The sequence below is a fragment of the Centrocercus urophasianus genome, unplaced genomic scaffold (genome assembly GCF_019232065.1).
Source record: "Centrocercus urophasianus isolate 14NV4802_14NV808 unplaced genomic scaffold, USGS_Curo_1.0 seq_10, whole genome shotgun sequence".
NCBI classification, from domain to species: domain Eukaryota; kingdom Metazoa; phylum Chordata; class Aves; order Galliformes; family Phasianidae; genus Centrocercus; species Centrocercus urophasianus.
This window is the reverse complement of record NW_024884142.1, coordinates 75,759,027-75,784,100: the sequence shown is the minus strand read 5'-3', so window position 1 is coordinate 75,784,100 and position 25,074 is coordinate 75,759,027. Positions and strand designations below refer to the sequence as shown.

General features: G+C 39.6%; 1 protein-coding gene and 1 long non-coding RNA gene across 2 annotated transcripts in view; one reads left to right on the top strand and one right to left on the bottom strand.

Moving 5' to 3' along the window:
* The first annotated feature begins 10,239 nt into the window (after nucleotides 1–10,239).
* LRFN2 (leucine rich repeat and fibronectin type III domain containing 2) overlaps nucleotides 10,240–25,074 on the top strand; it is a 37,128-nt gene continuing 22,293 nt past the window's right edge. The window contains exon 1 of the mRNA XM_042818169.1: nucleotides 10,240–11,612. Coding sequence (XP_042674103.1) covers nucleotides 10,240–11,612 — 1,373 coding nt within the window. The remainder of the gene's footprint in view (nucleotides 11,613–25,074) is intronic.
* The window catches only part of LOC122159997, a 335,999-nt gene continuing 330,524 nt past the window's right edge, over nucleotides 19,600–25,074 (bottom strand). The window contains exon 9 of the long non-coding RNA XR_006168727.1: nucleotides 19,600–21,139. This is a non-coding gene — a long non-coding RNA (uncharacterized LOC122159997). The remainder of the gene's footprint in view (nucleotides 21,140–25,074) is intronic.

Genomic DNA, 25,074 nt, shown 5'->3' with positions numbered 1-25,074 from the left:
AGGTAGAGGCCAGATTTCTTCCCAAGAAGTGAAGCCCCACCATTTGTGTTGGCACAAACTTAACGTTATGCCAGATTTGTGTTAAAAAAAGTGTAGAGTGACATAATTTGTGCATGGAAAAATATCACTGCATGAGGAGAAGGTGTGAAAGTCAAGAGAGCTGGGTTGTTTAGAAAGGACTCTGAGGGTGATATTGGGAGTGATATTTCAAGCCAGATTGTGTCTCCTCTCAGTCATCTGTAAAAACAAGGTAGGAAAGGTATCTTCTGTTAAATGCAAGGAAGTATTGATATGAAAGAACAGGCACTGCTGTCAGAAGTTCAATTCTCCTTTCTCTTTCCTGTCCTGTGACATAACAATTTGGAAATATAAGTATACAAGCAGATGTGGCATCATTAAAGCCTATGAGTTTAAGTGCCCAACTTTCATGTGCTAGAAATAATGGGTGTAAAGACCTCCAAAGGAACAATTAATTATCCTCTTGCATAGGAATCAGTGACTAGACTAGAAAGAGAAAGTTTCACTGACAAATCTTGTTCCAGCCAAACCAAGTGAAAAGCCGGGAAAATACAGTTAACTTTGTCAGGATGAAGAAGGAGCCTGGAGGCCGTGCAGGATGTGTGTTGAGTCATACAATGGGACAACAGGGATCCTGTTTTCTTCTCAGTTCTCTGCTGTTATTTTTCACCAAACCATAAGCCAACTGCAGCTACAAACCAGTGGGGTGTACCTCCTGAAGCACAGGGCCTCCTACTGAATGTTCTTGCTAGCTTGTTTAGGAATCCTAACCTGGGTATTCAACAAAGAGACAAATGCAGCATCTTATTAGTGTGAACTTTTCCTGACGTGCTTCAATTGGGCTTGTCCATGCTTCATAGCATCTCTAAATCTAAAAGTAACTTTATGTACTCAATTAAATTTATGAGAAACAACAAAAAAAGGTTTTTATATGTCTGTTTTGTTTTGTTTTGTTTTCCCTGAGACTGACTCTGTATGTATAGTTTATACATGAAAGGAAAAATGCAACAGATATTGCAAATAGAGAATACCGGACAGAGCTTGTTTCCAGGGCTATATGTATGGTCAGGAAAAAAAAAAAAGGCAACAAGTTCAGATTAAGGAGAGGATACCACTTTTAATTATCTCCCTTTTCCTTTGATGTGGAAGGAAATAAGATTATATGAAGGTTTTTATAAGAATTAGAATAAGCTAGGGATAAAGAGCCACCTGTAGAGTTGGTGTTATGAGGAGCTTGGATTCAGATGATGAGAATAAACTTTGAATATTACATCTCACATCATAGGCAATATCTCTGAGAAGGTTGCTCCTTAGTACATACATTTGCAGTTCAAAATGAGTAAGAGACAGAATAAGTGATAACTTCTCTGCTGTGCTGATGAAGCAAAATGCAGGATTGCTCTGAAGAACCAGATAAATAAATGAACTAGATGGTTAAAAATAGAAAAGGGGCTCATCTTAGCTGACTCATGAGTTTGTAGATTGAATCTGATGGAGACTGACATAAAGCACTAAAAATAGGAGGTAAAGATAAACGCCAGGGTGCATTAAATGAAAAGGAGAAAATGAATGGACCTGCAAATAGTCTGAGATAAAAATTAAATAGAAATTTCTAGTTAGTGCATTTGAAAATGGTGCTACATATTCTCTGCCCCTGTCACTGAGAAGTCACCACCCTCCACAGATGTGGATGCACTGGAAACCTGGGTAAGGAAAACAGTCTGAACTGCTGTTGGTGCAAATGTATTATTTTATCATCTGATCTGGAGTCACCAAGTAGCTGCTGTGCTGCTTCAGGCTTCTCTTACTGCCCACCCACTGCTCCTCAGCTGGCTTAGGTGTTTAAGGGACAGTGTTTTGCCCTTGAAGAAAAGGGGCACTGCATATAACTGATGTGCAAATAGATGCACAAGCATGTATCAAGTGGTACAACCTAAATCTCTCAAACACCTACACCCAGATTTTCTAAATAACTTCTTTCTTTGCAGTTTGTTTTTTATATTCTTGTGTGTAACTGACTGCATATTTAAATTTTGTATGTATTAAAAAAACACTCTGGTTGCTAAGTGTTTTTTTTTTTTCCTTTGTCTCAACAAATTAGGCAGTAAAAGGCTATGATTTCCAGTCACTAAAGGCAGAATATGGCAAGTGTGGTTAATTTCTCAGATAAAAACACGCTTGTCAACAAAGTCTAGCTATGATTTTTAAGGTTATAATGGGCCTTATAATGAGTTCTGCCTCAGTTGGGTAACTATTGTTTGACCAGAAGTTTTACCTACTGATATGTGTTAATCCATGTTGACCAAAAGTATTTGTGTGATTGTTATGGTTTTGTGAGACTACTTTAGGAATGCTATGAAATGAATCATTCTGAATATTTGTTTCCAGTGTTTCTGAAATGTGACATTTTCATTTTGAAATCATGTGTTTTATGTGGGTATTTTATATGCAAGTAGCATAATTTTTAATGAATGAGTAAATCAATCCTGCCTATTGGATTTACAGTATAGGACTGAGTTAATTCAGTTACTGCAGTCAGCATTCAGAGACTGAACCACAAGCTTCAAGACAGATACAAATGAAACTGACCTTAGCATTGAAGGTAAACATCTTTTCAGAGTAAAAAATTCCATCTTCTGTAGCACAAGAGATTTAGGCTAATTGCTAAGTAGCGTTTTAAGCCTGTACTTCTTTTATCCTGTTTTCTGTGTGCTCCCAGAATGAAATATTTTCAGACCGAGTTTCAAGTTTCAGATCAGTCAAGGTCTAGGGGTTAGGCATAATGGAATGATGGTATCCTTTATGTAGAAACTCTCTTATTTTGTAAATTAGATCACAAAAAATGCTGAAATATGTGCAGCGTGGCTACAGAAGCAGTAGCCAACCACTATAGCAGCAGTGTAGTAATTCTTTAGAGAGTGAGGTTAAGATTGTTTAAAAAAAAATCTCAGGACTTAAGACCCACTGAAACGAATTGGAGTGGGGCATCAAGGTTCTCTGGGTGTTTTTCCATATCTGGATTGCCATCAGCACTTGTCTCCCCAAGCTGCCTGGAACATACTTTTTTTTGTGGAAACTAGTGGTAAATCTATCTTCCCAAGGATGTGTGTGCTTGAATAGTCTACTGTTCAACTAAGTTGTATTAGAACCATAGAATGAGATTGCTGCGTATTAGATACCAGAGAACCTATATAGTTCAGACCACCTTAAAAGCAAAAAGGCCTCTTGTCTAAAAATGATTAAATTCAGTTAAAGCCTTTCGGTAATCAGGATTTTAAAAGCATCTCTCTTCTATGTGGCTCATGATACATTATTTCCTTTGTAAAACTCCAGTAAAGCCAGTAACGTCTCTACTCCCTTCCTGAAACTTAGCCTATATTCTTGAAATTCATGAGTAGTAAATATTTCTGAGGTTCTATACTGCAAATTTTATCAGAAGTGATGAAAATGTCCCAAATGTATTGTGGGGAAGTGCCAGACAGGTTCAGAAGTACATGGAATATATTCACTAAATTTTATTTTCTCAGGAAATGAATCTCAAAAGCTTGACTAATTTTCCACATTTTTCAAAACTAAATGGATTATAAGGATGTCTGCATTTCAGCAAGGTGCTAGTAAAAGTTAGGTAGGATTTAGCAGTCTTGCACCTGGTTTTCTCTTGGCTTATGAACCCTAGGAATTTCCTAGGAATAGGAGATGTAAGTGCTGTAGGGTCACTAAGGCTGTTTAACATACAGACTATTCAGCAACCTGTGGTCGACATATTTGGCACATAAGCTACATATTTCTCCTTGATCTGAACCACCTCAAAAGAAAAACAAAATCCTCATGTAGACACACTTTTCCAAATGCCTTTTCCAGAGTGCTGCCTGTATACTACAAGAAGGTGACTCTAGGAAGAAAATTTTTGGCATGTATTTCAAGAGCTGAGCTAAGCAGTAAAAATGGATACAAAAAGCACTGATATTTTTAACTGATTCTGAATTTTGTTTGATAACAGTTGGGATTCCTGTTGTCCTTAAAAATTTACAATCTGTACACCTTCATGGTCAGGCTCTCAATTGTTTTTTTGGCCTAAGTAACAAAAAATGTGAAGAAATGACTTGATTGAGGAGGTTAACCATGATGAAACAAGAGCAAATGGATTTGCTCTGCTCAAGTTTATGCAAAGTACTGCTTTCAGTGAAAGAAGTGCTATGCCTCAGTAAACTGGGAGTCCTGAAAAGATGAAGACTTTTATCTGCATTAAAGCACTGAGGCTTCTGTTCAAAATACTATCAGTGTTACTGTCTTGTACTTCAGCAGAAAAGCTGCTATGAGATTTGACCTTCCTCTACCAAATTCCTGCAGTGAATAGGGGTTTGTGGGTTAAAAAGTGCATTCCACCAAGATCGTAGCCTAGTGCTGCATGGATGCTCATGTTGTAACTGAATTACATCTGGCCTGTCCCTGACCAGCCACACTGATTTTTTTGAGCTTTTGATAAATGGATAGTTGTAGTCTTGGGAAAGGTAAAGGAATGGGTAAAATTAGTGTTTAAAAGAAAGAAAAGACTGGAGGCAGGAATAGATAAGTAATTATGAAAAGTGAGAACATTTTTCCAAGAAATGCAAACAAGCAGACATAAGTTTTTTTCAGTGCAAGATTGAAAGAGACCAATAAATTTCTCTGTGAGACAGCTCTGCAGAAGAAAATAGTGGGTTATTTCCTTAGGAATTTTTTGAGTGGATTAAATCAGACTTCATAAAGTGAACCCTCTTGAAAATTGCTTTTTTATGGATTATCCTTATCTCTGCTCCAGATCCAGTTTTTTGATATCCAGCCATAAAAGAAATGTTCTCACATTTAAGGCCATCCTATGAGTTGATTTCATTTGGAGGCATATGGCTCTTTAGAAGAACTCTTCCTAAACATGACCAAGCCTGGCAAGGACAGAGGAGATAGGATGGACCCTGAGCAGTTTGTAAAGGACAGAAATCCAATGAAACAAAATGCATAAATGAACCTTATTGTGATAGTCTTGAAGAATATGTTGTACAAAGGGCAGTAAGTCCGCTAAAATTGACCAGGGGTGTGTTACTGTGTGTTATGGTTTGACCTGCCAGGTGGCTGAGTACCATACAGTTGTTCACTCACTCCCCCCCTTCCCAGTGGAATGGGGAAGAGAAGAAAACAAACAAACAAACAAAAAAAATGTAATAAAACTTGTTGGTTGGGATAAAACTATTTACTAAGAGAAAAGGAAAATGATAATAGTTATTACCACCCTTCGATTGATGCCCCGCTAGCCTCCTGAACAGCAGGAGAGAGAGCAATTAACTCCTACCCCTACTTCAGAACTCCTTCTGCATGATGTTGTGTGGTATGGAAAATCCCTTTGCCCAGTTTAAGTCAGTTGTCCTAATTCTATTCCCTCCCAGCTTCTTGGGTCCTTCACTGAGAAGGTCTCTGGCTCTGTACCACACTGCTCAGCAGCAAATAGAAACATTGGTGTTTTATCAACATTGTTTTTCCCTAGAATCAAAACATGACATCACACCAGGCACTACAAAGAAAACAATTCCATCCCAGCTGAAACTAAGACACTATGGAAGTAATGTTGATCAAATTAATGCAGGTCGACCTTACTAAGGATAGCCACGAATACCTGAAATAGTGTGTGTTTGTAAATGTTTCCTCTCTGTGAAAGGTAGGATAGCTAGAGAAAGCAAGAATTTCACATGTTAATGCTACTAATTATTATAAAGTATAATTATAAAGCCAGCTCCCAAAAAGGCATAGCTAAAATCTAAATGGCACTGTACATCTGTACAGCTGATGATATGCAGCTTTACCCCCAGAGGAATGCTAAAACCTAGGTGAACACAAAAGACAAAAGATAAATAAAATTAGTGTTAGTGTCCTAATTGTGAAACTGTGAGCACCTACGTACGACCAAGTTTCAACACCTAAACAGCTTCAGAGATACTCATGAAACTAGCAGTGGCTGAACAACAAAACTGTTTCAATCTGTACAGTCCTGAGGACAGATTCTGATGCAGAGGTGTTATTCATCACTAGGTGAATCAGACATAAACAAACTGTATGTATCAGGGCATACTGAGACCTCTACCACATAGTTATTGGAAATGTAAAGGATTAAGGAATAATTTTTTCCCTGACATGACTCAATCCCCTCTTACAGGCTGTCAGTTGCTTCAGAGAATACCCAGAAAACTTCATCCATCACTGCAGTCCATCAAACTTTGCAGCTACAGGGTAGACAGAGTGACAAGACATACAATGAATACAGAGATAAGAGATGAGAAGGTTAAGAGGAAAAGAGTGGCTCCTAGGAAAAAAAATAAATGCAATTCTTCCAAGAGCACCTACAAACCTGAAAAAAGTGTAACTCATCCATACATTCCTGGGAAGCTGTATCCCTGTGTAACAGGAGATAGACTAATGAGAACCACCACCCATCCACCCTTCTTTGTATTTATTTTTTCTCCTAGCCCGCATACTGCAGTGGTACCTTTCTTGTCTGACAGCTGCCTTGTACTTGGTGCTATGGTATGCAAAGGTTATTGGAATTTATATGCAAAGCTCAATGAATACAGAATTAAAAAATGCCTCAGAGGCATTCTTGAAATGAGATGCCAAATCTCAGAAGTTGTATCTTTATGAGGAAAATTTGAATACAAAACACCAAGGTTTATGACTCTTGCACATATTAATTCATACCAATATATGTTATAAGAGGACTAAAGAGACTATTTTTCATCTTGGGCTGAGAGAGAAACCCTGCCAGATTTACTGACTCGCTGTGAGAAATCTACTTTAGCTGGCTGATGGATACCTTTTAAATGTAAATCAGAATGGTTAGTTTATAACAGGGCTATCACTAACGGCCTGTTGCAGGTCACAGGAGGTTTGGGAATAAGGTGAACAAACCTCTTGGCAAAAACAGACCCTAAACTTAACAATTCATATTCTGCTTTGTATGTATGTTACCAGAACTGAAATCAAAACAATTTTTATTATACATCCATCTTCTTGGCAGCTACCAATTACTTTGACTCTGTTGTAGAGACTAGATTTTAGAAGACAGTCATATAATAGACTCCCATATTCTTTCCATGTCTGCTGAGTTGCTGTTTTGCCTTTCTGGAGGGGAAAGAGAAAAGCAGTTGTCCTGCAAAAGCCCCAGATGTTCTCTTTAAAGAATCCTGCCCACAACAGTTCTTTCCAATCTGCTGTTTGTAAGCACTTGGGTGTGTATCCTATTTGCTGTGTCATGATTTTGTCATGTCAGGACAGGCTCAGAAGCTTGAAGTACAGATGCTGGCAACAGATGATAAAGGCTGGAAATGTCCTCTTTGAACAAACAGTATTTACGTTAATATTTCCAAATGCATTCAACAACCAGAGAGACAATAGCAATGATGTTTGCATCCTGGTACAGATGTTACTGATCTGTTCTGCTGGTAAAAGCAAATAATGTGCTTTCTGCCTCTTTTTCTTGTGCACATGCAAGAGCACACAGACAGATGACGAGCTTTCAATCCATCCACAGATGGTTTCCCCATCAGGGCTTACTTTGCCGTTTAGATCTCCTGTTTCATAGTCTCCTCTCGGTGTTGCAGTCCCTATTTTCTGTAATTAAATTCTGTTCCTCCCCCCAGTTTTTCTTTTATAAATGCTTTTCATTCTGATACTTAGAGTCAACTGTCTCCCCAAAGCTCTGTGATATTTAACAGCATCCGGAAAAAATGTGGTTAGAGAATTGGGACACTTAAAGGAGACACTGCTCTCCTAAGTGTGCATTCACATTTATGAATAGATATTTAGAGGGTGGGAATGTAGATAAAGGAGAAGCTATGAAAGGGCTTATTACTAATTAACTGTATCTATTTCTCCCCCTTTTAAACTGCTTTTTTTGTTTACAATTTCAGCTGGTAGGGTAATGTGCTGAATTAAAGTTGCAGAACACAATTATAATTAAAATTCAAAAAGCCAATTGCCTGTTAGTAAGCTACTAATTGATAATATAAAGGATATTTACAGCATTTTGCTAAGTATGCTGCAGATTTGCATCAGTAACTTAGTTGCTAAGCTCCAAACATTTTATTCAGTAGCCTTTTATTTACTACTGGAGGTAAAAAATTAGTCTTCCCAAGCTATCCTTTCTAAAAGTACTTTGCTGTTATCTTGTTTGCGGAGTTCAGCAAACAGAGATGCTTTCTCTGTTCTGATCCTTTCCTCTCCTAAAGAACAGCGTTAGTGTTATATAACTACTAGCACTCGCCATGCAGAAAACCTTGGCATAACTGAACTAACATGCATAGTTCAGCAAACACAGCATCTTGCATTTCTACAGCTCTGTGTTACTCCATGTTCTAGACTGGAGAAACCAAACCATCTTACCTATGAGAGGAAGCAGCTGCTTTTGTGTGCAGGCCCATAGTGCTCATGTTATCGTTTCTTTCACAGGCAGGGGGAAAAAGTGGTTTTAAGAGTTAAAAAACTCTGACTGAGGTGATAGATTTTCTTCTCTGTTTGGTGTGTGCTACTACTGGATTAAAAACTGACCTTCATAACTTATTTTAATTTTACAGAACATCTGCATAACTGTCATTTCTGCAGTGGGATGAAATATAAATAATGGCACCGTGACTTTTTTGTGAGATGCATCTCTAGTGTCATGTGTTTGTTAACATTTGAGTGGCCTCATATTAGTTAATTATTAAAGCTATTATGAGACTTTGCATGTTATCCTGTCACGTGTATAGCAGTAACAGAACCAGCTTAGGCACAGGAGACTATCCACCACCTACGGAATGCAAGGAACAGCATGACTTTACACCTCACGTGCCCACTCACAGACCATCATGAGCTGCTCTGCAGCAGGAGGCACAGAAGGTGGATAGTTGCTATTCAGCAGAAATGGCAGTGAGTTGTGAGGCATGGAGATCAGCTCTACATGTGTACTGAGTGCAGCCCTCTGTGTCATGCCTCCATGCATCCAGCAGTGGCATCTTGGAAGGTCAACACTGGAGAGGCAACTGAAAAAGCATGAGGATGCCTCACATCTTATTGTGTTGAGGGCTCTTCCCAGCCTCAGTCAGCCCTCACAGTCAGGCTGTAAATCACAGAATTGCAGGGGTTGGAAGAGATCTATGGAGATCATCTAGTCTAACCTCTCTGCCGAAGGTTCTCTATAATAGGTCACACAGGAAAGTGTCCAGACAGGTCCTGAGTAACTCCAGAGAAGGAAACTCCAATACTTTTTGTTTATTTTTCAAAGAAACATACTTTACAGTTCAAGCCAGAAAAGTGTATAAGAGCTGGGGGGGGGAAGGGATAATGACACAAATAAAAAATGGGTGGGAAACAAGGCACAGCTGTGGGCATCATGAGGAGCTCTGCTGTGATTACATTAGGAAGGGCTGTAGTGTGAGAGCATGCAGGAATCAAAAAGCTTGCAAGAAGCTCAAGGTAATGTGTTTTCCCTGCTTTTTTTTTCTTTAAAGTTATTCAATGTCATCTTTCCTGTAGGATGGCTGAGCATAGGGTGATTCCAGGTGATGATTATGCAAGAGATTTCTGCTTCCTAAGCTGCCTATCATGAATTTTATTAGGGGTGGGCAAGTGAACTTGCTTGCCTCGGGACTTGCCCGATAATTATGTGGTCATTAAGAGCTATATCACTAAAGGGTAAATATGTAGTTATTTTTATCCATAAAATCAGCTCTTTCAACTCTAAGATTAATTCCACATTTTTATGCATCAATATGTAATTACTATAAGACAGATTCTACCCTCAAAGAAGCAGGCGCTATTCCAAGTGAAATCTTTCATAGTTTTAAATAAACCTTGCAACATGACAGCAAGATTTGTCCTCTACCTAGTGGGAATTATAAAATTGTAAAAAGAGAAAATATAGTTGTAATAATCTATTAGCTGGCAGAAGTTCCAAGAACTCCTATTCTGTTCAGTTTTGGAATCAAACATACATTTTTTAAGAAACAAATGCGTGACTAGGGGAAATGCTGCTGTAGCACTTAAATTTGCTATCTCAGAGTGTTGACTGCTATGAAAGCGACTCCTGAGAGAAGGCACTGGGTAATGTCTCTAGAAGTAGATATCAGATAAAACGTGGATGAAGGATACCTGTATTATAACTGCTGACGCTCCTTGTAACTGTTTCCATTTCTTGCAGGTACTGCTACGTGATTTACCATGGAAAAATTGCTCTGTGGCATCCTGGTGTTTGGAATGGCTGTCATGGTCAATGCTTGTCCCAAATATTGCGTCTGCCAGAACCTGTCTGAGTCGCTTGGGACTTTGTGTCCCTCGAAGGGTCTGCTGTTTGTACCGCTAGACATAGATCGAAGGACTGTTGAGCTTCGACTTGGGGGAAACTTTATTATTAATATCAGCCGACAGGATTTTGCCAATATGTCTGGGCTCGTTGACCTCACATTGTCCAGAAACACCATCAGTTATATACAGCCGTACTCTTTCACTGACTTGGAGAGCCTTCGGTCTTTGCATCTGGACAGCAACAGGCTGCCTGACATTGGAGAAGATATTTTGAGAGGCTTAATTAACCTTCAGCACTTGATTTTAAACAACAACCAGCTAACCAGCATCTCTGATGAAGCCTTTGAGGATTTTTTGCTGACGTTGGAAGACTTAGACCTTTCCTACAATAACCTCCGAAGCATTCCCTGGGAATCTATAAGGAAGATGATAAACTTGCACCAGCTCAGTTTAGATCATAACCTGATAGACTATATTACGGAGGGGACGTTTGCAGATCTTCAGAAATTAGCCAGATTGGATCTAACATCCAACAGACTTCAGAAGCTTCCCCCTGACCCTATCTTTGCCAGATCTCAAGTAATTCCATTAGCTGTTACCCCGTTTTCTCCACCTTTGTCTCTCAGCTTTGGGGGTAACCCACTACATTGCAACTGTGAGCTGTTGTGGTTGAGGAGACTTGACAGGGATGACGATATGGAAACTTGTGCTTCTCCTCCGGGTCTAAAGGGAAGGTACTTCTGGTATGTACGGGAGGAAGAATTTGTTTGTGAGCCTCCTCTTATCACACAACATACTCACAAGTTGCTGGTTTTAGAAGGGCAAACTGCCACACTGAAATGCAAAGCCATTGGGGATCCCACACCCATCATTCACTGGGTGGCCCCTGACGACCGCCTCATCGGAAACTCTTCAAGGACATCTGTCTATGACAATGGCACCTTAGATATTCTCATCACTACATCCAAGGATTATGGGACTTTCACTTGCATAGCAGCCAATGCTGCTGGAGAATCGACTGCAACAATAGAGCTCTCAATTGTTCAGCTCCCTCATCTCAGCAATGGCACAGGCCGAGCTGCCCCACCAAAGTCCAGGCTTTCAGACATCACCAGCTCCAGCAAGTCTAATCGAGGGGAAACAAAAGGCCCACCAGAAAGGGCAGTGCTGGTGTCAGAAGTGACCACTACCTCAGCTTTGGTGAAGTGGACTGTGAGCAAGTCAGCCCCCCGAGTAAAAATGTATCAGTTGCAGTACAACTGTTCGGATGATGAAGTCCTGATCTACAGGTAAATGCAATTGCTATTTTGTCCTTTGATGGCAGGAGGAGAAAAGCAGGATATAAAGTCTTTTACTCATTGGTCACTGATTTAAATTTGAGCTGAGATAGACATCAGTAGTACTGCTAATGGTGTCTGGTAAATCTATGTTGCATTTGTCAATCTGTTGGATTATCTGTTGGTCTGCTCATCACTTTTATGTCTGTTTTGAACCATACATTACAAGTCTCTATAGTATTCTCTGACTACTGTTTTCAGTAACATTTCCAATTTAGGAAAAAATAATAGTACCTCAGTTGGTATCCTTGTTACAAGTCTTAACAAAGAAAGCAAAACTTGACAGACTGGTAGTCAGAAGTTTCCCTTTCCACCTCCTGTAGGTGGAATTGAAACATACTACTGTGAGAGGAAGCAATGTGGGAGGAAGTTTGTGCTGTCTACCCATAACACAGGCTCTAATTATTCAGCAATGCAAGATTCACGGTTGTTAACAAGAGATTTTTCACCCATTTGAAATAGCTTGTTTCTAACTTCACTAACATCCATTTTGCACAACTGTAATTGCTGACAGCTTTGGAGCATTTAATGTTTTATACCATATTAAATACAGGGAGAGAGATAATTTTGAAAGCAAGCCTCGAATTCATTAAGCTCTTCCAGTTCTGCTACTTCTTCGACTTCTACTGATGTAAAACAAGTGTTCCTCTTGCAGTGAACCTGACTATGAAAAAGAAAGAAGTAATAAATTTTCAGGATTAAAAGTGGGTAGGAAGCAGCTTAGCAGAACAGAAAAACAGTGTTACTGCTTATTCCTTCTGTCTGGGAGGAATGATTGATGTAGCATACTTGTGCTAATGACAATTCCCTAGAATCCAACCTTGTCTGCTTTTCTATTTCTCTTTCCAGCTTTTCTATTTCTGTACACACACATCACGTGCATTGAGCTAAAGTTTGTCTTTGGATATATATTAGCTACCAACAGAAGTCAGAATCAAAGGGTGAAATAGAACCAAACGCATAAATTCATATAGCTTTGAAAGATTTCTGGAGCCAGTGAAGAAAAACTGGATCTGTCATAAGAACACTGGTGTTTGGGTTTTGATTCTAATTGAGAGCAAACTTTGTCAGAGGAGTATTTATTCAAATATTGAAAATAATATGAGGAAACTCAATTCCTCAATTATAAAAATATGTTGAAATAATCAAATCAATTATCAGCTGGGAATTATTCGCCTTATTAGATTCAGCTAATACACTGTGAAACTGTCAGTTTGAGACCAGCATCTATGTAGAGTTAAGTAGAATAACAGAATAAGATAAAACTTAAGTAATATTGGAATATTTGGAATGCAATCAAAGAAAATGTGCTAGTTTTTCTCAAGGCACAACTTTTGGAAAGTACTTAGAAGCACTTAAGTTCCTGAGCCCAGTGCAGGTCAGCAAAAAGTACTCTGAATGATGTGTATAGTCATGTGAAAATGTATAGTCAACTTGGTGCAGTGAACAAGAATATCCCTGCAACAGAAAAAAGAAGCTTGTGGAGGTTGTCAGGCATTGAAAGTAATTGGATTTGCTGTGAAGTGGGTAGCCAGGGTAAATAAAGCAATGCAGAAGTGAAGTCATGCAGAGGTGAGAGAGTTGAAGAGGGTGATTGGATGCCATGGGCAGAAGCAGATGCCATCTTGCTTGCCAGATCTGGTATAATAAAGGTCTGTCTCAGTGAGTTTTTCACCCTGTTGCATTACTTGGTTATAGCTCGGTTTTCCAGAAGCACAGTGAGGACATTTCTATTTTCATAAATCTCCCATGGGGGCTTTATGAGGATTCATTGATAAGGTGTAGCTCTTTTCATTCACAGCTCTCAAAAGTGCTTCAACAAAGAAAACAAATTTTATTTCCCTATATTTTGCACTCAGGGAAAATGAAGCATAGGAAGATGAAATGAATTGTCCAGCATCTGAGAGCTAATCAGTGGCACTCATATGCATCAAAACCAGCTCTTATGACTTGCAGCCAGGGAATCACATTGTCCCTTAGCGTTAATTAACTAAAATTATTTTGCTTTAATTGGTCAGATGCATGTCACTGCAATGTGTGTGTAGAAAAACACAAGGGAAAAAGATTTCTACTGCTCTATAAAGTGTTGTGTATGTGCTAAATGGGATGTGATACTCCTTAGCTACTAAAATGATGGCATTCAATATATGTTCAAACACAGTGGTGTGCCAGGACTGAGGGCCACTGGCTGTGCTCACTTAAGAGCAATTCTGCCTTGCTAGTAAGAAATGTCTTATGCATAAGACAAAAGTTTGCTTTATTCTCCACTCAGCGTTTTCATGGATGTTGTACTCATGGGTAAGGATTGAAAATCAATTCTTCCTACCCATTAGTATTAACCTGCTTCCTGGTCATCATGTTCTCACCAGTCTCATCTCTGCTTCCGTCCCAGCTTTGGATTTCCTTTTGCAGGAGCTGCAGATGGTTCAAAGGGGACCATAATAGAATGTAGTGGCCCCATGAAAATTCAGCAGTATGGGAAATGGTGACAGTGATTTTCTGTTGGGCCCCCTGATTTCACTGCTGGGCTGGTATCAGAATCTTAAGTTTAGCTCTTGAGACACCAGTGCCATCATACTGTGTATTAATGGAAGGAACTCTGCTTACTTGTTTCCTCCATCTGACTGTCCTTTGTATTTGCCATCTCAGGACCGCTGCTGAATCTAGCAGCAGGATTTTTTCTGTTTCAGTGAATGCTGGATGCATGTTTCTGATACTGATCTAATCAGCACAGCACTCAATCAGTGCTTTGTTCCACGTGGCTTCCCAGTGAGAAGGATAAACCCAAAGGGAAGGAAGCAGCAGCTTGTGCAAATGTCTGAAAGGCAGTTCAGTCCATATTAACTTGCAGTGACAAGTGTCACAAAATAAATAACTTAGGGTGCTATATATTATTTTTTCATTACCATTGGCAAAAGGGAACGTGCCTTCTTTTATAGAACATGCACATAGCTATGTGTGGAATCTCAGTGCTTTTCTTTTGTGCTTTTTTCTGTGTCTTTATGGGTAGAAATCCTACAGGAGGGGTTGCTGGGGTTGTATCTCATACACAGGTAAACACCATTGCTTTTATGATCTATATGTGGTCTCATATAGCTTTTCCTCTAACGTGTACTTGCACTGCTTCTACTAATCCTGTCATCAAGACAATTAGTTTAATCTAGAACTGAACTAAGATTCCTCTCTCTAGGAGACTGGGTGCAAAGGAAAAATATCTTGGTATTCTAGAGGGTCATGCTGCCATCCAGAGGGACCTCATCAGGATGAATATACAGGCTGACAGGAGCCTCATGAAATTCAACAAAGGGAAATTCAAAGTTTTTCCCTTGAGGAGGAATCTACCCTGTGCACCAGTATGGGCTAGGGGTCACCAGGCTGGAAAGTAATTTTGCAGGAAGAGATTTGAGGGCCACGGTGAACACCGGCTGACCATAAGCCAGCAGTGTGCCCTTGCCAAAAATAGGCTAATGGTATTCTGGACTGTGCTAGGGAGGGTATTGCCAGAAGGTCCAGGGAGGTGCTCTGCTCGGCACCAGTGATACAATAGTTGGAGTGTTGGGTCCAGTCTCCTCAGGGCAAAAGGCAAATGGATGCAGTGGAGTGAGTCCAGCAAAAGGCCTTGTCTAAGAGAGTGGAGCACTTGACAAATAAGGACAGGTTGAGAGAACTGGAACTGTTCAGTCTAGAGAACAGAAGGCTCAGGAATGATCTCATCAGTGTTTATAAATACCTGAAGGGAGGGTGAAAAAAAGAAAAGTCAGGCTCTTCTCCATGGTGTCCAGTGACAGGACAAGAGGCAGTAGGCACAAACTGAAACACGAGGCTCCATCTGAACATCAGGAAACGCTTCTTGCTGTGAGCAAGCACTGGCACAGGTTGCCCAGAGAGTTTGAGTATCCATCCCTGAAGATATTGAAAAGCTATCTGCTTTTGTTACATGATCCTGGACAGTCTGCAGGAGATAACAGTGCCTGAGCAGTGAGTTTGGACCAAATGTCCACCAAAGGTTCCTTCCATCTCATCCATTCTCTGATTCTATGAACTGTAAGATTAGTTACATTTGTCATTATCTTTGTTTTCTCAAAACCTTTCCCCACCCACACCAGTGCCTCCTGTTAGAAATCATAAAGACTGAAACTTGCTATGAGATTGTGAGATGCAAACAACAGATGGTTCAGTGAACTTCCAGCCTCCTTCCCCCCCACCCAGAGCAAAGGAAGATGTTCTCACCGCAGCCAGTGGTACAGCACAACAGGTAGAACTATCTGTTGACACTGTGAACTAATCACTGAAGAAAAGATTTCCTTCCAGAAAAGCACAGTACAATTTGCAAAGCTCAGAGCCAAGTGACTATGGGTATGCTTGGAGATTTATGTGCTTTTAAATGCAGCAGCTTTTCCATTCTTTCATCATTTTTTTTGTAATATAAATCACTCTTACGCAGGCACGACTGACAGTAAATGTGTATTGTTCTCATCCATTTTAGCCAACACCAGAAGTCTGTTCCAAAATACACTAAATCACTTCTTATTTGATGGAAACAACAAGTAACTGCCATGAATTTAGGAAGAATAACCCATGTCCAAGAGAGAAAGGGAATGGGAGAAAACCAGATGCCTCTCCTTAGGCTTAGGCATGACGCTGGAAGCCTTGCTCTACCACAGAAAGCCTCTTCTGGGAATGTTAGGAGTACAATCTTGCTCAGTTTGGATTCCCCTCAAAAATCACTGTAGATATTTAGGAGCATCAGATTAATCATCAGTAGAACTCAGGCATGTGTATGCTTAACATATTTTAATATAGGATTGAACTAAGATATGAACATTTGGAAAACAGACTCTTTGGGCCTGAGTTTCCCATCTGTAATGGGTGACAGCGCTATCTTGACTCATAGGGATGAGCACCTTAGAAAATATTGTGCTAAAGGAGTCCACATAAATTAATAGGAAGACTTCCTTTGAAGACATTGTGTGGCAGCATCAGGGATAGGCATAAATGATTAAGACACAGCATTACATAACCATAACACTTGAATTAAGTAAGGCATCTGGGGATGGAGATTGTGTCTTTTTTATGTGTGGTGTGCCCTACATGATTTGGGATTGCTTCTCAGTATTGGCCACCAGGCATTGGTGTAATTAATAAATGCACCATAATTTAAAAGATGAATAAATCTGCAAGTGTTCTGTAGAACTTGTAGGAGCTATTGGGAATAGGTGAACGGTTGGACTGGGTGATCTTTTAGGTCTTTTCCAACCTTAGTGATTCTATGATTCTATGATTCCTAGGTTGTAGTGAGCCTGCCGGCTGTGTTTTGAATTAAAGCACTGATGTAGCCACTTTAAAATGTGTATCTGAATTGTGACAGCTGTTAGATTTATAAGAGATTTAGGTTGGTTTTACTTTGTGCTATTTCATACTAAGAGTAATAAAAACATCTGCACAAATTAAGAATTACTGTAGCACTACATGCTTTCTAGCTTATAAATTCACCACTGGAAAAAAAAAACAAATTTTATATATTTCTGAAAGCTTACTTTTTCCATATATATTTTATGTAGCAGGCAATTTAAGCAGTAAAATATGAATAAACATCTCTGCAGCTCCAGCCTATTTAAACAATGGTTCCATGGGTTTGATTACTTAAACAATATAATATTGATTTACATTTACACAGTGCCTTTCACTGCAGGTGCTTTATAGACTAAGTGAACAGAGATCACTCCACTAACCACTGCTATCATGTCACCTCTCTGTTAAATATTAGCTGCAGTTTGGCAGTCAGGTGATAGTGCAACTGCATTTTATGAGCAAATAATAACTTTAGTGTTTGCACTTATGAATACTCTTATCTAGGGTAGGAAGAAACTAACTGAATTCAAATTTCGCACAGCTTAGTATAAATAATATATACATATTATATACATAAATATACATATACGTTCTTCTATTCCATTGTGTTTACTCAGAGGGCAGGGATGGTGCTGGCACAAGCTGCCCAGAGAGTCTGTGGGTATCCCATTCCTGGAGGTGTCAAGGCCAGGCTGGATGTAGCCCTGGGCAGCCTGAGCTGGTGGGGGGCAGCCCTGCCCACAGCAGGAGGTTGGAAATGGGTGGGCTTTGAGGCCCCCTCCAACCTAAACTGTTCTGTGATTTTATGACTCTGAGACATGCTTAATGGCTAAGGTGCTGCAAACTTCATAAATATCTCAGGTGTGTAAGGGAGTTATGTCCAACAGTACGACATGGAACACCACACCGCATCAGAGGATGTTCCACTGTTTAACTGCTGACAGTGAAAGCCTGCTGTGAGGAGGCCTATCAGCTAATGTGTGAAAAAAGAGGAAGTCCTGTTGCTTAGTTAGGGCAAACCTCAACAGCCTGATACTGTCGTAAAGCATGATTACATTATTTTTGCTCTGACAAAAGTTGAAAATACATAATTCTGGTAATTTTAGAGAAGACAGAGATTTAATTTCTTCTGAAAGTCCTGATTGTCTACCTTTACTCATGATTTGGACAGTGGGTTCATAAAGATGAAGGCATATAAATGACTTTCACTCTTTACCCTCCTTTTCTGTTGCATCCCTGTCTCAAACCTGGCTAGGCATTGAACTGTCTTTCCAAGTTCGGAGATGATAAAAAGCCAACTCCTCAGCCTCAACATGTGAGCTGAGCTATTCCAGTAGCATTGTATCCAGGATACAAGCCCTTATTTGGTCAAAGTATTTATATATTTAAACACCGGATAATAAAACAACTGTTGGTATAGAGGACATCACATGAAGATATTAATCATCATGTATTAATCATTTGCATTTGACAGGCTGAGATAGCAACTATATAAAAATAAAAAAGTGAAGTCACAGTTCCAAAGGGAAGAAATCCCTCTAAGCAGAGCAAGAGAAAGCCTGACATGGTTGCTTCAAGTGCTTCAGGTCCTTTGAGAGTGGTTTGCTGCAGTAGTGTGCATTGACTTATAGAGGATCTGCAGCATGTACAGACTTCCTGAGTGGCTTCAAACATAAAGGAGAAGCTGTTTCACAGATGCATGTGTTCTGGCACTGTGCAGTTTTGTTGACTTCTACTGAAAAAATTCTATCTAGTTCTTTAATATCTTTTTTCTTGCTGGGTGAAATACAGTGACAGAGCTTTTTCTTTCTTTCTTTTATTCTCTCTTTGTTTTATTTTGTTTTATTTTGTAATTCTTTCCCTTGAAATATAAAATGCCTTTGAGGAACAGCAAATAAAATGCAGTGAAAATGGCAGAAATTACATTTATTACCAGATTATAAAGTGGGAAATAAAAATATAAAATAAGAAATAAATATTAGTAGGATGCAAGTACAAAATATAAAATTAAACAAAAATTAAATGAAAATAGATGTACATCTTAAAATTGTCCCTGAAGTTGTCCTAGATTATTGCGATGAACTGTCATCCATCTGATACTCATACAGCAACTAATTAAAAAAAACACTGGCCAGAAGCAATCCACTTCATCTTGAACAGAAGCTGACCATGCAAATACTACCTAGGCCAATATTTTGCTTGATAAATGACACATGAAGTCAAAATACTGAGTAGTCATTATCCTCAAGGGACATAAGTCCTTTTGTGTGTGCATAAGGAGTATATGAGGGCATGTGAAGAAGGAGTTTGTGACTCTAGACCACAGGGACTGGTGGGACAGCACCTTTCACTAATTTCAAAGTATTACCATTTCCTTTGAAGCTTAACAAGTCATATAACATTTAGTGAGGTATATGGGTAGTTTGTATTTTATACCTCTGGCCCTGAGCTCTGCATCGGGAGTTGAATACAAAGGCAAAGAGTCCAGTTCTCACCTCAGCCACGTGATGCTGCTGGGAAGTATCCCTGCTGCAGCCAGGACTGTTGCACAGGGTGAGAGTGAATTCAGAACCCATTTTCAGCATGAGGCAGCAGTACTCTTGTTTTATCTGCTGCTAATTATTTATTAGAGCTCATCAAAGGCTTAGCATTTTTTCTTGAGGGGAATTCACAATGAGCTACTGCTTGCCCATAACATCTGCCACATCCCCTCTCTTAGCTGCTCTGAACCCAAATGCCAGGAGCTGTCCCCACCCATCACTGTAATAGTGAGCTACACATTTGATGCCAAAATGAACCATAGAAAAAAAAAATTATTAAGATTCAGGTGAGTCAACATTTTGATGTCTAAATGAAAAGTTTTAATGTATTCAAATTCATACCATTCGTGAATATTAACAAGCCAGAACACAGCTGCACAGCTACCACTATTTTTGCTATTTTAAATTTGGGACAGGTTTATAGCAGTTCATGCGCTGCTCAATGCAAAAAATAAAATAAAATAAAAAATCCACTTATGTCCATTGCTGCTTACCTAACAGTAACAACCTCCCACGTCATTTATAGTCATACAAAGTAATAACAGCACTGATAGTTACAAACATTAACTAGTTAAATATTTGACTGAAGGCTGGAGTCAAGACCCTTAGAAATGAGTAACCATCATTCATTCTGCTGGGCTTTAGATCAGCTTGAAAAGCTTGTGTTTTAGGAATTATTTTTGTTTTCTTGAGAGATAGATGTAGAAAGAAGGAGGTTAAATATCTTGCTCAAGGTGATTCAGTAAGGTAGTGGAATAAACATGCCTCCGGAAACACAGCTGGGAGCAGTCCTGATTTAGCTTTCAGTGCATTCTCATAAAGTCCTTCCTTGCATTTCAAATATGATAATTTCTCCTCCTCATGTCATGATTTGGGAAAATACAGCAATCTTAATGTTGTTACTGTAGCTAAATGTGTGTTACAAAACCGTTTGACTTGGGAAAGACATCTTCAGTAGCACCGATCTTAGATCAGAGCTCTAACAGTACAGCATGTACCTATACAACAGAGGATTGTCCCCTCCTTAAAGGAACAGTGCAAATAACAAGGCTTATTTTCTCCACAGTTTGTATAAATAATGCACATTTAAGCATGCAGGATGCCCCACTTGGTGTCTAACTTCTACGGGTGGTGTCTGCAGCAGATTCACAGTGCTCCTGTCTTTCCACTGCTTCATTGACTACCAGGTGGTGCACCACTCTAACTGATTCCTCATCTTGCTGACATCTGAGTCCTTTCAGGAGATGTTAAAAAACTATCAGTGATCTCAGAGTGTGACCACTATAGCTCCCCTCTGAGGTCATCAGAAGGCTTTTTACCCATTTCAAAGCTGTCTTTGATTTAGATTTTGATACTGGAGGTATTTGGAGAGGTTACTTTCTTCTGCAGCCGGTTCCTAACATTCCTGGTCTTCCAGTCCTGAGCAGTTGAGGCCAGTATTGTTTTGGGTTTCACGCAATACCTTGTGTATAGAATTTTATGTAGGACTCTTAAAATTCATGAGACAGATGTAGAGTTAACCAGGATTCATGAGGATAGCACAGGTATCTCCCTTATTCTGCTCAAGTTCTGATGTGAAAACAGGACCTAAAAACAAGAAAAGATTCAATGAAAACAGTGGAGTCTGATAACAGCATGGGGCTCCCAGCCCACAAAAGGATAATGAAAATGAAATTCTGAGAGGGTTTGGACTGTAGAGCCATTCTGTAAAAAGGAAAATGTTGCAATATCAGAAAACTCAGGAAAGAGTGAAAACAAATAGGATAAGCGGTGTTTCATTGTCATTGTGACAAGGAGAAAGTTGCCCAGATGTCACTATTATGTCCTTTAATCATATTCAGAAATACTTTTTTCTAAGAATATGAAGCCCTTAGAAGAATGCAGTGTGATTGCACGACTTGCCCTGCCATCCCATTCTCATAAGTGCATCCTGAGAGGAAGACTGACCCCCCAGGACAGTCTTACAAAAAAGGAATTCAGCTTTACAAATTTTGTTTCTGGCAAGTCTGTCTTTGAAAAGGATAAAAATAGGACCAGCACCTTGTTATTTGCTTTGTCTTCCCATCATTAACTGATAGAAAATGCCACTTCCAGTAAGGATAAGTTTTGCTTTGAAGAAAGGAACACAGTGAACAAATGAACAGGTTTCATGAAAAGTGAAGGTGGAAGAAAACATTTTGGGTAGACCCAGGATTCATCACATAAATCAAAACACTAAATAGTAACTGACAGCCAGCACGCAAGCTGCCTTTTAGCCAAGGGGTAGTAAGCCTTTCTTGGGTGTCATGACCCATAATTAATTACAGGATTGCGTCAAGACCAGATGCTTATGGCAATAGATATCCTAAATAAGAGACATGCCTTTCCTTAGTGAGCTTGTAGCCAGCAGAAGAGAGAGGATTCCTCAGCCCATGTCAGATATCTTCAGAGTATACACATGTAAAATATTGTGCATAGAGCAGCCCAACCTTATTTCACTGCCATATCTACTCAGCTACCTAATTCTTTGTTCTGAATTTCCTGTTACATCTTCTCTCTCTCATACCAGGCTTTCAGCTTGTGTGCCAAGGTTGTTTCAGAAAGAGTATATCTTTTTGTATGAAGATTGCACTGGTTAACTTACGATAGCAATGATTCAGCTTACTTCCATAGAGAAATTACTTCAGACTCATCTTTTGAAAAGCCTAGAACTCAAAAAGATATGGCACTGGAAAAATAAAAGAAATTAGGAATGCACTAGATCGAATAAGCTATATAGTAACACTTCATTACCTTTAGTTCGTATGATTATAGCTATTTTTGGATTTACCTCTAGTAGGAAAATGCACTCCAGGTGAGGAAAAATCACTCCAGTCACGCAGTACAAAGTGATTTGATGTTTGTTTCTAATTTAAATAAGTTCTGAGGCTTAAATTGGGATGGTGGTGGTGAGCAACCTTTGTGCTCTGGTCAGGGAAGGGTGAAAGAGGAGGATTTCAGAAAGCCGAGGATTGTAAGACTTGAGGCAGAAAGCAGGTTCATATTCCATGTAATGTTTTGAGTATGGTACTTGTAGATATTAATGAAGGCTTGTGCTACAAGGAAATCGTTTATTCCTTTTTGTTCTTAAAAGCACACAGCAAAAAGGTAGCTCAAATTTCCGGTGGTGAAGAAAGAAAATGTGAGGTAATGGATGTCTTTGAAAAAGTGATATGGGCTATTTCACTGTCATATTACCCTTTTCCCCTAGTCATGTCTTGTTTCAAAGTCTGATAAGAGGGCAGTACAGGCATCAACCCTGTAATCTATAATGATCTGTAACAGTGCCAAACACAACGGTACTCCAATCCTGTCTGAGGGTAACAGGCTGCTGCTGCAATCTAAAGGAACCTTCAAACTATCATGAAACTAAAATGAAATGTTCTGATTTTCATAGTCAGAGACGAAGTCCAGAGAGCAGGCTGATCTGCCCTATTGTCACAGCCCTGCTGTTGTCCCAGAGCTACAGTATGATTATGCTAGATCCCAGAGTATTTGACAATACCACAAAGCGACACTGCCTAGAAAAGAAGTCAGAATTTGCTTTAGTTTTTGGCAGATCTTGTTGCAGAACAGAAGCAAGATAAGTTCTGTGCCAGAACAACGAAGTGGACTATGTGAGTGCTGGGCAAGAAGGAAAGAAGCATACCTAGCCTCGTGCCTCTGATAGGAAAATTCTTACCCACTGCTTTGCTTTGGGTAGGCTGGAAATTCCCTGTATGGTGAGGCTGTGTTGTAACCTCCCTCTGCTCAGCTGCTCTTAGTTTACAGATCAGTTTATTTGCAGAGATGAACAGTTTGAGTCAGCCAGCACTAGGTGTTAACTTGTGCTGAATCCACCCACCTGCCCTCTCTCTCCTACCCTTCCTATCATTTTGAATTTGCCCAGGTTTAAATTTTGTAATATACTTACTATGTCATAGTTTAGTTCATGTTGACAAGAAAGTAAATAGATGAGCTGTTTATTCAGCGACAAACTTTTTTTTTTTTTTTTTTTTTTTAAAAAAAAAAACTCTTTACTTGTTTATTTAATTGGCTTGGATGATGGAATTGGTTCACATGCAGACATACCCAACCATGCTCTAAATTTTTCTGAGTAGGGATTGCACAGGCAGTAGCTGTCCAATAGACATATGGATAGCTGACAGCATCAAGGCACCCCACCAGCAGCTCTGTCGTCTGGCAGATTGCCTCAGAGAGATGGGTTTGATGATTCAGTCCTTCTGCCGGTGCTGGGAGGGTGGGGATGTCTGCGTCTCTTCTCCAGAAGGCTGCTGCAGAATGAGAAGGATGCCTGGCAGCAATGGTTGTGCTCTGAGCCTCCCAGCATATTGTACTGAAAACAAGGTTGGGGCAGCAGCATCCAAGAGAGTTTGAGTCCTGCCAACTTATGTGGAGAAAGAATTTCAGCTTAGTTACTCCAGGGGAAGGACATATCATTACCTTCTGTCCACCCTTGTTGCTTCCGTGGGATGAAGACTGCTGTGGGGAGGAATTTGCTGCTTCTGCCAAAGTTTGGCTATAGCAGTGGGGAGGAGGAGTGAAATGGGCTCACCTCTCTGTGCCTCCTCTTTTGCATGCTCTCTTGCAGCTCTGTGGCATCCTCAGTGGCCCTAGTAAAGCTGCAATCTCCTTGCTAGAACAAAACAGTGCAGAAGCACCTCACATGCATGCTTGGCACTTGTGATTTGCTTAGGGGGACAAAGCATGCTAAGGACACAAGACTAAATGTGTATCTAGTTGTTTACATTCTTTCCCTTTTAATACTAAGACCTTTTGAGGTGAAGGACAGCTTGCAAGGGAGGGGATGGAATCAACTCTATGAGCAGGATTTGTGCCTGGGAAAAAGCAACAATAGAGATAATAAGTCCCATTTCAGGGTGAACAGCACCAGTCTGGAGTGGGGTGAAGAGAAAGCTAGAATTTGTGCTATACAAATTCTGTCTAATGGAAGCATCTAAGGTTACAGTAATGGTTTTGTTTTGCTTTGTTTTATTATGGTTTGGCTTGGTTTGGTTTTTTTTGTTTTTTTGTTTTTTTTTTTACACTAAAATGCAATATTGTTTGTTTCACCTTTATGCTTTGCTTTTCTCATACACTCTCTCTAAAAGTAGATAATTATACTGACTGTGGCTTAATTAGCTAATTATGCCAAAGCTGGAGTATTTTTCAGAGTAAATATATTTATTTGGTCATTCTTAAGCAGCTTCATTTCAGGTTTTCTCTCAGATTTTTCTTCATATTTCGTTGTGTGGCAATGCAAGTGTTGATAACAGTCGACCATTAGGTTTTATGATTATGCTGGCAATTCATGTGGAAAAAGAGGAATAGCACACTGGAGGGCAGAGGTGCCAAGCTGCTGCGAGTATCAGAGAGGGAGACAAATTCCTGCAAAAGTTGATATTTTGGCTTTAGTGTAGAAAATAACTGTGATACAGCTTTCCTCCTTCCCCAAAAAATGATTTTAATCTTTATATTAACATCTTTAAAGGACACATATCTAG